The sequence below is a fragment of the Triticum dicoccoides genome, chromosome 4A (assembly GCF_002162155.2).
Source record: "Triticum dicoccoides isolate Atlit2015 ecotype Zavitan chromosome 4A, WEW_v2.0, whole genome shotgun sequence".
NCBI classification, from domain to species: domain Eukaryota; kingdom Viridiplantae; phylum Streptophyta; class Magnoliopsida; order Poales; family Poaceae; genus Triticum; species Triticum dicoccoides.
The window spans coordinates 622,208,713-622,221,173 of NC_041386.1; the positions used below are offsets into that span (position 1 = coordinate 622,208,713).

At 46.2% G+C, this 12,461-nt stretch overlaps 1 protein-coding gene and 1 non-coding gene across 2 annotated transcripts; one reads left to right on the top strand and one right to left on the bottom strand.

The window, feature by feature from the left end:
* Positions 1 to 1,255: 1,255 nt before the first annotated feature.
* Positions 1,256 to 8,974, top strand: LOC119287444 (PTI1-like tyrosine-protein kinase 2). The gene is made up of 8 exons (XM_037566989.1): positions 1,256 to 1,394; positions 2,545 to 2,653; positions 4,419 to 4,663; positions 4,781 to 4,907; positions 5,016 to 5,289; positions 7,579 to 7,711; positions 8,315 to 8,401; positions 8,516 to 8,974. The coding sequence occupies exons 2-8, from the start codon at positions 2,560 to 2,562 to the stop codon at positions 8,660 to 8,662; spliced, it is 1,107 nt and encodes a 368-aa protein (XP_037422886.1). The 5' UTR covers positions 1,256 to 1,394; positions 2,545 to 2,559; the 3' UTR covers positions 8,663 to 8,974.
* TRNAC-GCA lies at positions 3,186 to 3,257 on the bottom strand. The gene has a single exon. It is a non-coding gene; the product is annotated as a tRNA-Cys (tRNA).
* Positions 8,975 to 12,461: the final 3,487 nt, after the last annotated feature.

Sequence of the window (12,461 nt, forward strand, 5' to 3'; positions counted from 1 at the left end):
ATAACCAACATTTTTTTTCGAGTAATTGCATCCTTTATTAAAATCAGACATTCATAGGGATACATATTATGTCGAGCAGAACAGAAAGCCACACATGGTGCCGGAACGGAAGGGAAGAGGATGCCTTAGCGGGAATGAGGCTCCCCATTGAACTCTCTCTTTTGGTGAATGAACTTGACATTTTGAAAAGTTTAGAGGTATTTTGTGCTTGTAGACGGGCCAACCATCGTGCGCCGGGCTGCACAGGCCCAAGTTTAATGCTGTCATCATCATTGTGCTTTTTCACTAGTATGTAGAGAGACGATCGACCTTGAAATAACAATAATACTACATCTACGAAAGGTGCTACCTAGGCCTACTTAACCTTCCATAAAATTCTTTTCTTCCCCCTTATTTTAACCGGTGTGGGCCCCAGCTGCTAATCCTGGCCCAATTAACAAATCCCACATCAGCTTTTACGTAAGATCTGAACGCAAGCTTACCTATGTCTAGCATTGCTCTTGAAATAATCTGTCTCTGACTCACTGTAATCAGGGCTGTGTTGTGTCTAATCATACAGTGTTGGACAAGGATTAATCGTACTATTAGCAAGGTTGTTGAAATAATCTGCCTCTGACTCACTGTAATCAGGGCGGTGCCAGGACCCACAAGGTCAGCTATCTGCAACACCTGCCCCGGACGTAATCCACCCGCAGGTCCCCGCGGGCCCACGCGTTTTCGGTGCCGCCGTGGGGCCCGCGCCCGCCCATTTCCATTCCCACCCGAACCCGGCGTAGACACTTGCAGACCCGGTCCACGCCGCAAGCAACGGCCGGAAGCCCCTCGCCCATCCCCACACCGCACCCGGAAATCCGCTCCGCCCACCCACAGACAGCTGCGCCCCACCACCACGCGGTGCCCACACGTCACGCAGGGCACCGCGGGTGAACACGCGGGGCGGCCGCTACCTGCCAAAACCGGCCACCTGGTTCGGCGCGCCACCAGGTCGGTTCAAGCAAAGATTAGCACCCGGCTCACCGACGCGCGGGCCACGGGGCCGCTGGTCCCCACGCGTCATTGGGTGGAGTGGGCCGGTTTCCCCGTTTCCGTTGGCGGTGGATGGGCGCGGGGACGGCGTGGGCCGCGCTGTTAGGGGCAGCCGTGTAATTAGCGACGCTCCCACACCGGTAACGGACGGCGGCTTTTGCTTAGGCGGGCGGCAGCGGGGAGGGGGAGGGGGAAGCGAAGCGAGGCTGCTGCTCTGCTCTGCCCTGCCCACCGCCCTCTCTGCTCTCTCCGTCCCGTTCCCCTCCATCCCCTTGGATTTCAGGCGAGGCGGCCGGAGCGAGCTAGCGCGCGGGCGGTAGTGCGGCGTGCTGCTGCTGCTGCTGCTGGTCGCCGCGGCCGGCGCGCAGGTAAGCGAACAGCTCCGCCCCTCCTGCTCCTCCGCCTGGTTAGTTAGTTGGTTCGCTGGCTCCTCGGCCTCGAGATGTCTGGGACTACTATGGTTTTGGTTTTGCTAGCGGCTGCACGAGGCGCGGCCCGCGGGGTCGACGGGGAGGAGCGGGGATTCGTCGCCCAGGCGAGCGCCTGGGCTCGTCCTGTTCTGTTTCCGAAAAGGGGAAATAATCACTGGGGTCGGCGCCGCTTGCTCGCGATTAATCCCCAGGCCGTTTGGCTCAATCCGCGACGAGTTGGGGGTGATTTGGGGCGGTCTGTGCGAAGAGGAAGACGCTTATAGTTCGCGCGGTGCGACTGATGTTTCCGTTTCGATCGGCTGGTTGTTTGCTCCTTCCTAAATTAGTATAGTTTAGTACTACTACTTCTCCTTATGTTAGCTGCTGGATGTGGAGTGCGTGTGGTTGGTGCCGCGCATTCATCAGTAGTAGTATGCGTTTTTGGCCAATTAGAGCGTGTGGTGCAGTGAGGGTAGCTTATGTGTAAGGTTTCCATTTGTGTGCTATTTCATTTTCAACCCCTTGTCGTTTTCGCACCATCGAATGGTGCATGTGGAAATTGGATTTGGAGGAATTGGGGATGTGGGGGATTGTAGATGGTGGGTTCCTAGACCAGCCTGGAACTGGAAGCGCCTGAGTATACCCACCTTTTGTTTTGTTTTTTGCACACAACATAATTGAACTCTATATTTTGTACGTGCTGGCTGGTTGTTCCTTAAATCAGTAGTAAGTAGTACTGCGTGCTTAAGCTGCTGGATTTTAAATGCGTGTCATTGGTACCGTGCATTCATCAGCAGTAGTAGGTGTTCTTGGCAATTAGAGTGCGCGGCTCAGTAAAGCGCAGCTTAATATATGCGTTGGATAGTTTGTGTGGCAGTTGGAGGAATTGGGGTTCTGGGATTGTAGTGGGTGGGTTCCTAGACCATCCAGAAGCTACTGAATATATCCACCTTTTGTTTTTGGGCACAGGGTATAACTGAACTCTAGATTTTGTACGGATTTGATGCTTCGTTAGAAATGTAATTTTTGTGTGTAATGAAATGGCTTGTGCCCCAAACTTTATATAGGCTAACTCTTTTGTTTTGTGCATTTGGTGCATGGATTGAAGTGGCCAGGAGACAGTATGAGGCATTGGCTTTGTTGCAATATCCGGAGCGGTGACGACGACGACAGACATGAGGTGGAACATTCCAAAGCTCAGGGGAATAAGATAGACGGTTCGTTCATGTACTTGTGTGTTTAAACATTATTTGGTTCACTCTGCATTATGGATGCAAACTGAATAACAATTGTATCCCTGTGGTTTTAGATGTGAATTTGAATGCTAGTTAGGACTTAGCACATACTCAGACCAGGTGTATGTGCCATCAAATATTAGGTAGAAATGTACTTCAAGCTGTGCCCATGAACGGTTGTGCAAACCATTCTTAGATTCTTTTGAAGGGCGGGCCCTGATTCGTGAAATGTTCTTGCTATGTGTCTAACAATGAATAAATTGGTCTACCATGCTCCACAGCATAATAAGCTCAATTTTGTAGTATTTTGGAACTGCTCGAACAGCGGTAACCATCTTGTGTAAGCACAACGGTTCTCAGGAAGAAGAATTGACATACCCAAAAATGTATAACAGATAAAAAAGAGAATAAAGCTAGATATGGTTAAAACCTGAAAGTAAATACTTGCGAAGAAAGTGTGGAAGGCCAAGACAATAGTTGAAAATGGAAATAAAAATAGAAGAAAGAAAAGAATAGGGCCCAACCGGGTTCGAACCGGTGACCTATTGATCTGCAGTCAATTGCTCTACCACTGAGCTATGGACCCATTTCTATCCTTACATTTGACCCTAAATGAATAATTTCACGAGCAAATATTAATTGGTTCACTCTTTATTGTCAATGCAAATTGAATATCAATTTGTATCCTTGCAGATTTAGATATGGATTAGAGTGCTAGTTAGGAACTCTCACACACTCATATCAGCTGTATATGCCATCATAAATTAGGTAAACATACTTCAACTTGTGCTCATGGATTGCCAGTTCCAGCTTTTATGTAAGATGCTATTTTTGGGTTATGCCATTCTTAGATTCTTTTGAAGGGACCTAATTGGAGAAATGTCCTTGTACGTGTCTTAAAATGCGTATATCAGTCTATCACGCTCCACAGAATATACAATACATAATTGTCTTAATTTGAAGTAATTGAGAACTGTTTCAATAGCGGTTAACCATCTAATGTAAGCATAACAGTTCTCACAAAGAAGAATCGACATGACAAAAAATGCATAACGGATGAAAAGGGAACTATTTGAATAGCGGTGTCCATTTACTGTAAGCATAACAGTCTCACAAAGAAGAATCGACATGACAAAAAATGCAAAACGGATGAAAAGGGAAGTAATTGAGAACTATTTGATTAGCGGTGACCATCTAATGTAAGCATAACAGTTCTCACAAAGAAGAATCGACATGACAAAAATGCATAACGGATGAGAAGGGAATAAAGCTAGATATGGTTAAAACTTGAAAGTGAATACTGTGACGCAAGTGTGGAGGGCCAACACCGTGGTTGACAAAGAAATAAAATTAGAAAAAGAAAACAATAGGGCCCAACCGGGTTCGAACCGGTGACCTATTGATCTGCAGTCAATTGCTCTAACAACAGCAAAAGCAGTGGGTCCATGCACAGTGGTAGAGCTACCACTGCGTTATGGACCTGCTGCTGTGGTTGTTGTTGGTCATACATATATGTGGAACCATCTATGAGCTGTGTGTATCAATATTGGGTGGTAATGGCCTCTGTCATATTCGAGTCCCTTGTTGCGTATTTTCACTCATATGCCTTATAATGTATTCTGTAGCAATCTGTTTGGGAAAACGGTTTCAAATATATTATGTTATTGCTTGTTGCATCTTTTTTCCTTTTGCTGACATGATTTTTATGCTGAGTCCTCAGTGATTGCATTTTTATGTCTTTCATCAGGCAAGCAAAAATCTTCGAAACCTGCTGATCAACCTGAGCCAGATATTTCCCCTCCTACAATTGATGTCCCAGAACTGTCATTTGAGGACTTGAAAGAAAAGACTGACAATTTTGGATCGAGTTCTCTGATTGGTGAAGGTTCATACGGACGAGTATATCATGCTACCATGGATGATGGCAGGCAAGCGGCTATTAAGAAATTTGATGCATCTGAAAATGAGCCTAACGATGAATTTTTGAAACAGGTGAATATGTGTTGCCTATTTAGTTTATTTAATCTTAACTTTCTGAATGTTATACCTCGTGCATTGATGATAGTACCAAAGGAATTAAGCTCTATAGTTTTATTTTTATAACTCCAGGTCTCACTTGTATCAAGGCTAAAACATGAAAATCTTGTGGAGATGCTGGGCTACTATGTGGAGGGCAACTATCGTATACTGGCATATGAATTTGCAACAATGGGTTCTCTTCACGATGTTCTGCATGGTAAGACTTGAGAACCTAGTGTCTTTAACATGTGGCATACTCATGAAACTATTCTCAAGGGCAACAAGTTCAGTTATGATGGACCTGCATCTATTTCTCTATAAACAGGAAGAAAAGGAGTTCAAGGTGCGCAGCCTGGCCCCGTGCTTGACTGGATGCAGAGAGTCAAAATTGCTATCGAGGCGGCAAAAGGTATAGAGTACCTACATGAGAAGGTTCAGCCTTCAATCATCCATCGGGACATCAGATCAAGCAATGTGCTTCTGTTTGAGGACTTCAAGGCGAAAATTGCGGACTTCAACCTCTTAAATCAAGCTCCTGATATGGCAGCACGTCTCCATTCGACTCGTGTATTAGGGACATTTGGATATCATGCGCCAGAGTAATTGTCTAATTCATACTAATACATTTTTGCATGTTGTTCAATACCTTGCATTAACATAACTCAACTACAGTTGTTCCAGCGCACAAGTCTTGAAAAAGTTAGATATAATAAAATTTTATTGCAAAAGTAAGTATTCATATGGTTTTAGTTCATAATGATGTCAATGTGGTAGGGCCCATCTTTAAATGACAGCTGCTTCGAAAGGTTTAATATGCTGTTTGGATGAAGTAACTTTTAGACTGTCCTTGTCACCACGTGGCTTGCTATCGTACGCGTTTTATGTTCAGCTGGTTGATTCCTATTGACTTCAACCCACTTTTTGTGTACGAATGCCCTACTGACGGTTCTCGTAAGTTGTAACTGCTTAAGTAGCCAGCATAAACCACATTTGTGGTGCTCCTGATATAGCAATAGATTCATGGGGTTGACATTCAATAGACATGACCGGAACAAGCTTAAGTGCCATGACCTGCATACTATCATAGCCAAAGTAACCCTGTCGTGGATGTGGTGGCGCATCATGGCAGGGAAGCATTCATGTTTCATGCACACAACAAATAAACACTGCAGCATAGTTCTGGGAATCTGCTGACCAAATAAGAATGGACCAAATGTAGTGGATTAAAGAACTTCCTGATTTGAACCCCATGATGTACACCTGTATCAATAGAGTGGACGCCCAAACCGCTGCACGCTACCATTCTCTGTGGCAAATGTTGGAATTGAAAGTAGTAGTGTATGCCGTAGTCACCGGGAATATGGTGCACGGCATGGCACATATCCTCTAGAATCTATCTTAAAACCGTTATTGTGCTGCAACTCGACTTGGGGTGATGAATCTGATTACCATGATATGTGCCAGTAAACTGATGCTCACTATTTTTGTCCATTTTTTACTCGCGTAATACATTACAATTTGCACATCTAGTACATTTTTCTCTTCTTCACAAGGATAAATGAAAACTACTTGTATGACTTTTGAGCATTCAATTTCGTACTATCACCTGGTCTTTAGAACCAACCGTTGGACTTGAGAACCTCCACATAATTGCATATCCAAAAAGAACACTAGTAAATCTGGCTTTAATGTGTCGAGCGAGTAGGATATGTGGAGTTTTAGACTGGTAATCATGTTTTACATTGATAACCATTAGCCCCAACTGTCATATTTTTGTGTGAGACTAATATCGTTTGATATAATATTTAATTGTCTAGATGTGTAAAATTTATTCGCCATTATATGGTCGTTTGGATATCAACTTATGAACTTCCAACTATACGGTGGTTGGCTTCTGCTGATATTTAGGCATGCAGCCTTTCTCTGCTAACTAATGTTCCTATATAGCGGCACTGATATTGCGTATTTGGGATAAAAACAACAACACACTTATTTTAGGATAAATATGTCATACTAAGGAAAATGGCTGACTTTTGGAGATTGTATTTCTGTCTTTGGGCATCGCCTAGCACGCTGTCGGACATCATGCAGCCTTTCTCTGCTAACTAATGTTCCTATATAGCGGCACTGATATTGCGTATTTGGGATAAAAACAACAACACACTTATTTTAGGATAAATATGTCATACTAAGGAAAATGGCTGACTTTTGGAGATTGTATTTCTGTCTTTGGGCATCGCCTAGCACGCTGTCGGACATCTGCTTTCCCAGTTCGCACACGACAAAATATGGCTTGTCAGCATGTAGTGTACATTTTTGGACATTCTGCAGAACATCATTAATTTGCCAAATAGGTGTGTGCGTCATCTAAGCGACCGAAAACCTTGTGGTGGACTACATAAGCCTAGTTAAGCGGTAGCCTTTTATTCCAGACCTAGTTAATCCTATATTTTCAGGATATTTGTCTCAATCCACAAAGTTAACATTTCCGGCAACAATTTGATATTTGCTTTCCGGTGCCTACAAGAAACAAAATATGTTTACTGATTGATTTTGTTTGCACTTCTGACTGGAAGGAAACCGGTCAAACAAGAAACACGACGAACTGCAATTTTTGTGTTTTGCCTGGACGATGTTGGTTTATCTGTTCATAATGATTATATTCTCAGTATTACCCTGCGTAAACTAATTGTGAAGTTACCAAGGACTGGCCCTAAGAAATATTCTAGTGAGATCAATAACTTATATGGCAGCCACTATATCTTTATCTAGTCAGATTAACATTGTAACAAAAGGCGTACTTTTATTCTTGGCATGTGTTGCGGAAATATTTGTAGCCCTGCTTTTCATGCATTTCTTCTCTAATTTGATGCTCATGTTTGTTGCAGATATGCTATGACTGGCCAGCTGACACAGAAGAGTGACGTCTACAGCTTTGGCGTGGTTCTTCTTGAACTTCTGACTGGAAGGAAACCGGTCGATCACACAATGCCTCGGGGGCAGCAAAGTTTAGTCACTTGGGTATGTTATTTTGTTAGCATACTGTTACTGTGTTTGCTTATTTCCCTGTTACTCTAGTGAATTTCCCCTTGTCTACTATGATATATATCAAGTGCGTAAAACTGAAGCTGTAAAAGTTATAAAGAAATGCTGGGAAAAGAGAGGCTTAAGAGCAAGCAGCTTGTTGCAAGTTCAGAATTATAAATCTTAACAGTACAGCAACTATCTGACTGGATACCCTCATTTGCACACTGATTTATGTTTTCTAAAAGTTAGCTTGGCTATAAGTTGTTCGGGATGTGAATTTATATTTAACTCACTAGTGTACTTGTACAGTAACAGCTCAGTCCAGTTGAGTACTTCAATCAGTTAGTGTCTGAAGTCTGAACACCAGACCTAACAGGAAATTAGATGATAACACACATTTTCTGTCTAGAATTTTGGATTTTTGTAAGTCTGAACACCAGACCTAGCAGGAAATCGGATGGTAACCATCATCTACGCACACTTTCTGTCTAGAATTTTGGATTTTTCTATTGCCTATTATTTGCTGGTTCCAGTTGGTAATTAGTGAGCAATTGGCACTGATTGATAGCAATCTGGTTGTGCAATGTTTCTCTCCAGGCTACTCCAAGATTGAGTGAAGATAAGGTGAAGCAATGCGTAGATCCTCGGTTGAAGGGAGAATATCCTCCAAAGGGAGTTGCTAAGGTATGTCTATCTCATCCACTTTGTTTATATGGTATTCTCCATTGTTCCGCAATTATTTGTATCGGTGAACCATGGGGTCGCTGGTGCTTACCCCCTTGCATTCTCAACCTGCAGCTTGGTGCGGTGGCAGCTCTGTGCGTGCAGTATGAAGCAGAGTTCAGGCCCAACATGAGCATCGTCGTCAAGGCGCTCTCTCCTCTGCTACAACAAAGAGCAGCAGCCCCGGCAGCCTCGGAGCTGGCCCCGGCACCCGGGGCTTAGGAGGTGCTGGATCATGAGACTTCCCAGCGCTTACTAGCCCGAAATGGCTGGCACACCGGGTGTGATTTGCGAGCGGTTTGTAGATTTGTTTTCCGGGATTCTTCAGTCGGATACATAATATTTTCTCTGCCAGTCTGTTGCTGCCACCCTAGGGATTTTCTGCTGTTTGAGATTTGTGATGTACATTTGTCTGTTATATAGGTGGTCAGTGGTTATCTGTGCTCTTTTTATTGGAAGTGCATATCGGAAATGTCCAAAACTCGAGGCGTCTTTTGGAACTAGATTAAATGCAACATGCTCATAACTTCTTTATTTGGTGCTCCGTGTGGTCACCCGTGCTAGTATCTAGAATCAGTTTGGCTAATTCACATCTAGATGTTTTCGAAGGATGTCACATCTAAGCTTCCGCAAATAACGCAGCAACAAGGAACAAAAAAAACTGGAACAAAAAAAAATAGACCATAAACATAGTGGACATCAGGTTAAATATGACATAGATTGGCAGAACTATGTCACATATAGATGTGTCCTAGATAGACCCATCTAGAATCTTGACAGAATCTCAGCAATGTCAATTTTTTCGCATCTAATCTCAAAGATGGATGGCATGATGGGAAATTCGGAACCGGCTGTCCAAACACTTATAGCTTTTGAGTGGGGAACAATTCTTTTGATTCAAAAAACTTGGAGATACACCTCGACAAAAGGAAGGGTGGCATGGCATATAGCTCGACAGCTCGTGAGTACAGAAAAAGAAAGTGGGAGCACCTACTCATCAGGTGCCTGAAAAGAGTGTTTGCATTAGTCACTTTGTTTCCCGTCCGTTAGATCGAAATCCAACAGTCCACATCCCCCCTTCCTCCTCAAGCATGACTCGTTCACGTTCTTCATCACGTAGCTGCCCTTTGACCCAGCCCTAACCGTTTGCTATTGCTGCCCCGGTCATCCCTCTACCCGCCGACCCCCCGTACCTCCCTCCCCATTAAGTTTTTTTCTCGCCTCTACCTGGGACGTACAACGGCTCGCTGTTGCTTGCATCGTCGTCCTCGGCTCCAATAAGGTCCCGGCTCAGCCTCGGTGTGGTTGACGCTTGTCACTGCCGCTCCTCACGTCATCCCCACCTTTGACCTCATGCAAAGCGGAAATCGACTTGCACGGGAAAAAAATCAGGCACCTAACAGTTAACAAACCAAAAAAAAACACGTCATCCCTACCTTTGGATTCCAACTGTTTAGAAAAACAGGATATGCATTGTTCAACTGTTTGCCAAACCCCTTACGCCTCCAAGTTCCCTAGAAAAAAACCACGAGCATCATGTGATTTGGCCTTCTCTCGTGAGGTGGACCTCACTGGTCAACATAAGGATTGTGTGGTGGACCCTGATGGTCAGTTATCTCGTGCAACTCTGGTACCGCATTTGGTCCAACTCCGTCTGTCGTGTGTCGGTCGTCTCTGTTTTCATGGTCTTCGTGTCGGCTCGGATCTGATGATGGTTTCTGGAGAGCAAGAAGGTGAGGGGCGGGCAACACGAGAATATGGTGTCTCTGTGGGGTCTTTGCCAGGGCGGGTACCGTGAGAAGCTGCTTAAGTACATGAGAATCAAAAAATGACGTGGCTACAAGTTGTGATAAGGAGGATGTGGTGGCCGGAGGTGGCTCATCGGCCGCGCTGAGGGACAACGGTGGCCGCTACCGTGTGAAGGTGGGGGAGAGTAAAGAAGAGACAATGTTGCTACTGCGAGGAAGGAATGTCCCACGATTCAAGCGGGGATTTTTTGGACGAGAAGGACCCCAATTAAATTAAATTAATTAAACAGATGAAAAATGTTTCAAATAATTTGACCAGTCAAAAGCTGTTGTGGCGTTGCCTAGTCAGCAATCAACACGGTCAAAACCGGTCAACGCGATCAAAACCAAGGAAAGGGTTGATTCCTGAACCAAGTGGCAAGTGTAGGGTGTAGGACAACCGGTTTTGAAGTCGAGGGTTTAATCCAAAATCGAGTGGCAACTTGAAGGTTGTAACATGGACTTTTCTCTCTAATTTATCACTTCGATGGCAAATGATACTGGTTCATATATGCATTTAAAAAAAGAATTCTCAGTTTGTCGACGACAACAGACATGAGTAATTCCCCGTTTGTTGTTCACTCAAAGCAACGGTAACAGTATACGACGGGCTTCTGGTAGGAGTACAACATAATTAAGCACCCAAGAAAACTCAAGCAGGAACTTGAATTGTACTATGCATAACGGCCGAGGCTGCAAGGCAGAAAGCGCGGTAGTACAGAAATCAAATAAAATCATGGCAGAAACCAGAAGCCAGCCCACCATCCATGTGATCGAATGTGATTCAGTCCTGAAATGTGATGGATAGCGCGCATGTAGATTTTGGAGGAGCGTGTATGTTGCCCCTACCTAGGAGTAGCTAGGAATGTGTTAGACCCTCTTCCTCATCCTGTTTCGCTTCACAAGGAGAAAAGCTCCTCCTCCGATGATCGCGACGACGACCACCACCGCGACGGCGCCGACTATCACGACGACAAGATTATCTCGAATCCTCTTTCCTGCACGCACACGTCAGAAGCTATATATTTAGCTCAAAATCAATCACCAACTTCTATATATTTAGGAGTAGTTTGCAATAATGCATGCATGGTGTGAGCTCACTTACGGATCCTTGCTCCTTAATTTCCCCATGGGCGGCGGCACCGGCGCGGATATCTCGAACCGCAGCGCAGGTAGCAGCTGTAGCGGTGCACCGGGCCCACGCCTCGCCCGACGCCGCCGGCCAGCCTGTCCTCGCCCGGCACGTCTCGCACCGACCTGTTCAGGCACGCGGCGCAGCCCGCCCGCCGCCGAGACGTTCCACGGGGCGCACTGCGCCACCGCGTGCAGCGTGCCGTTCGCCCCGAGGCTCGCGCTCGCCGCGGCCAGCATGCGCCCCGCCCCGAGCCCCCGGCGGTGCGGGCCACCAGGGGCCGCGCAAGCTCGACCAGCGCCCCCACGTCGTAGAACTGGGGGTAAGCGACGGCGTCGTAGGCCTCGAAGCGCATCCAGCGGCGCCCGTCGCCGTCGACGTCGTCCTTCTCGGTGGACACGGGGGCGGCGGTGTCGGAGTAGGCCAGGAAGCAGCCGTCGTTACAGAAGGCGGCGCGCCGGTTGCCGTCGCAGGGCCAGGCCCGCTTGACGGCGAGCGTCAGGCACTCGTGGCAGCCCTCCCGCACCGTGGAGTCGCCATTGCCGAAGCAGAGGCCTCGGGCGAAGGCCGTGCCGTTGCCGGACCCGGAACGGAGGGAGGCAAAGCCCGATGGAGCGGCGGCCGATGGGAGGGCGCCGAGGAGCGAGCTCAGGTTGGCGGCGAACGCGGTTGTCCGGGTCGCAGTCGTACAGAAGGTAGCCCCCCGTGACGTCGTCCTTGGAGGAGTCGCTGGCTGCCTCGAACGCCATCACGGCGGCGATGAGGAGGAGCGAGCATCGACGCGCCATGACGTTGACCATTTGTGTTGGCTTAGCTACGAGAAAGAGATGGAGACGATATTACACATTAGTACTCCTCACACATCGAAAGAACAGCATCGTATACATACATAGTTCAACATCCGTACGTGCATTCCTCGTATCACAGGTACAATACAAGTCGGAAGAATTAATCACCGGACATTTTTTTTGAAACATATTAATCACGCACGGTTTTCCTTTCCTTTTTGACAGGTGCGCGCGTGCAGACGTGTTCTACCTCTTGAAATGGGAACGACTACTCAGAACCACCATTTTTTGGATTCGCAACAAAAACACACACC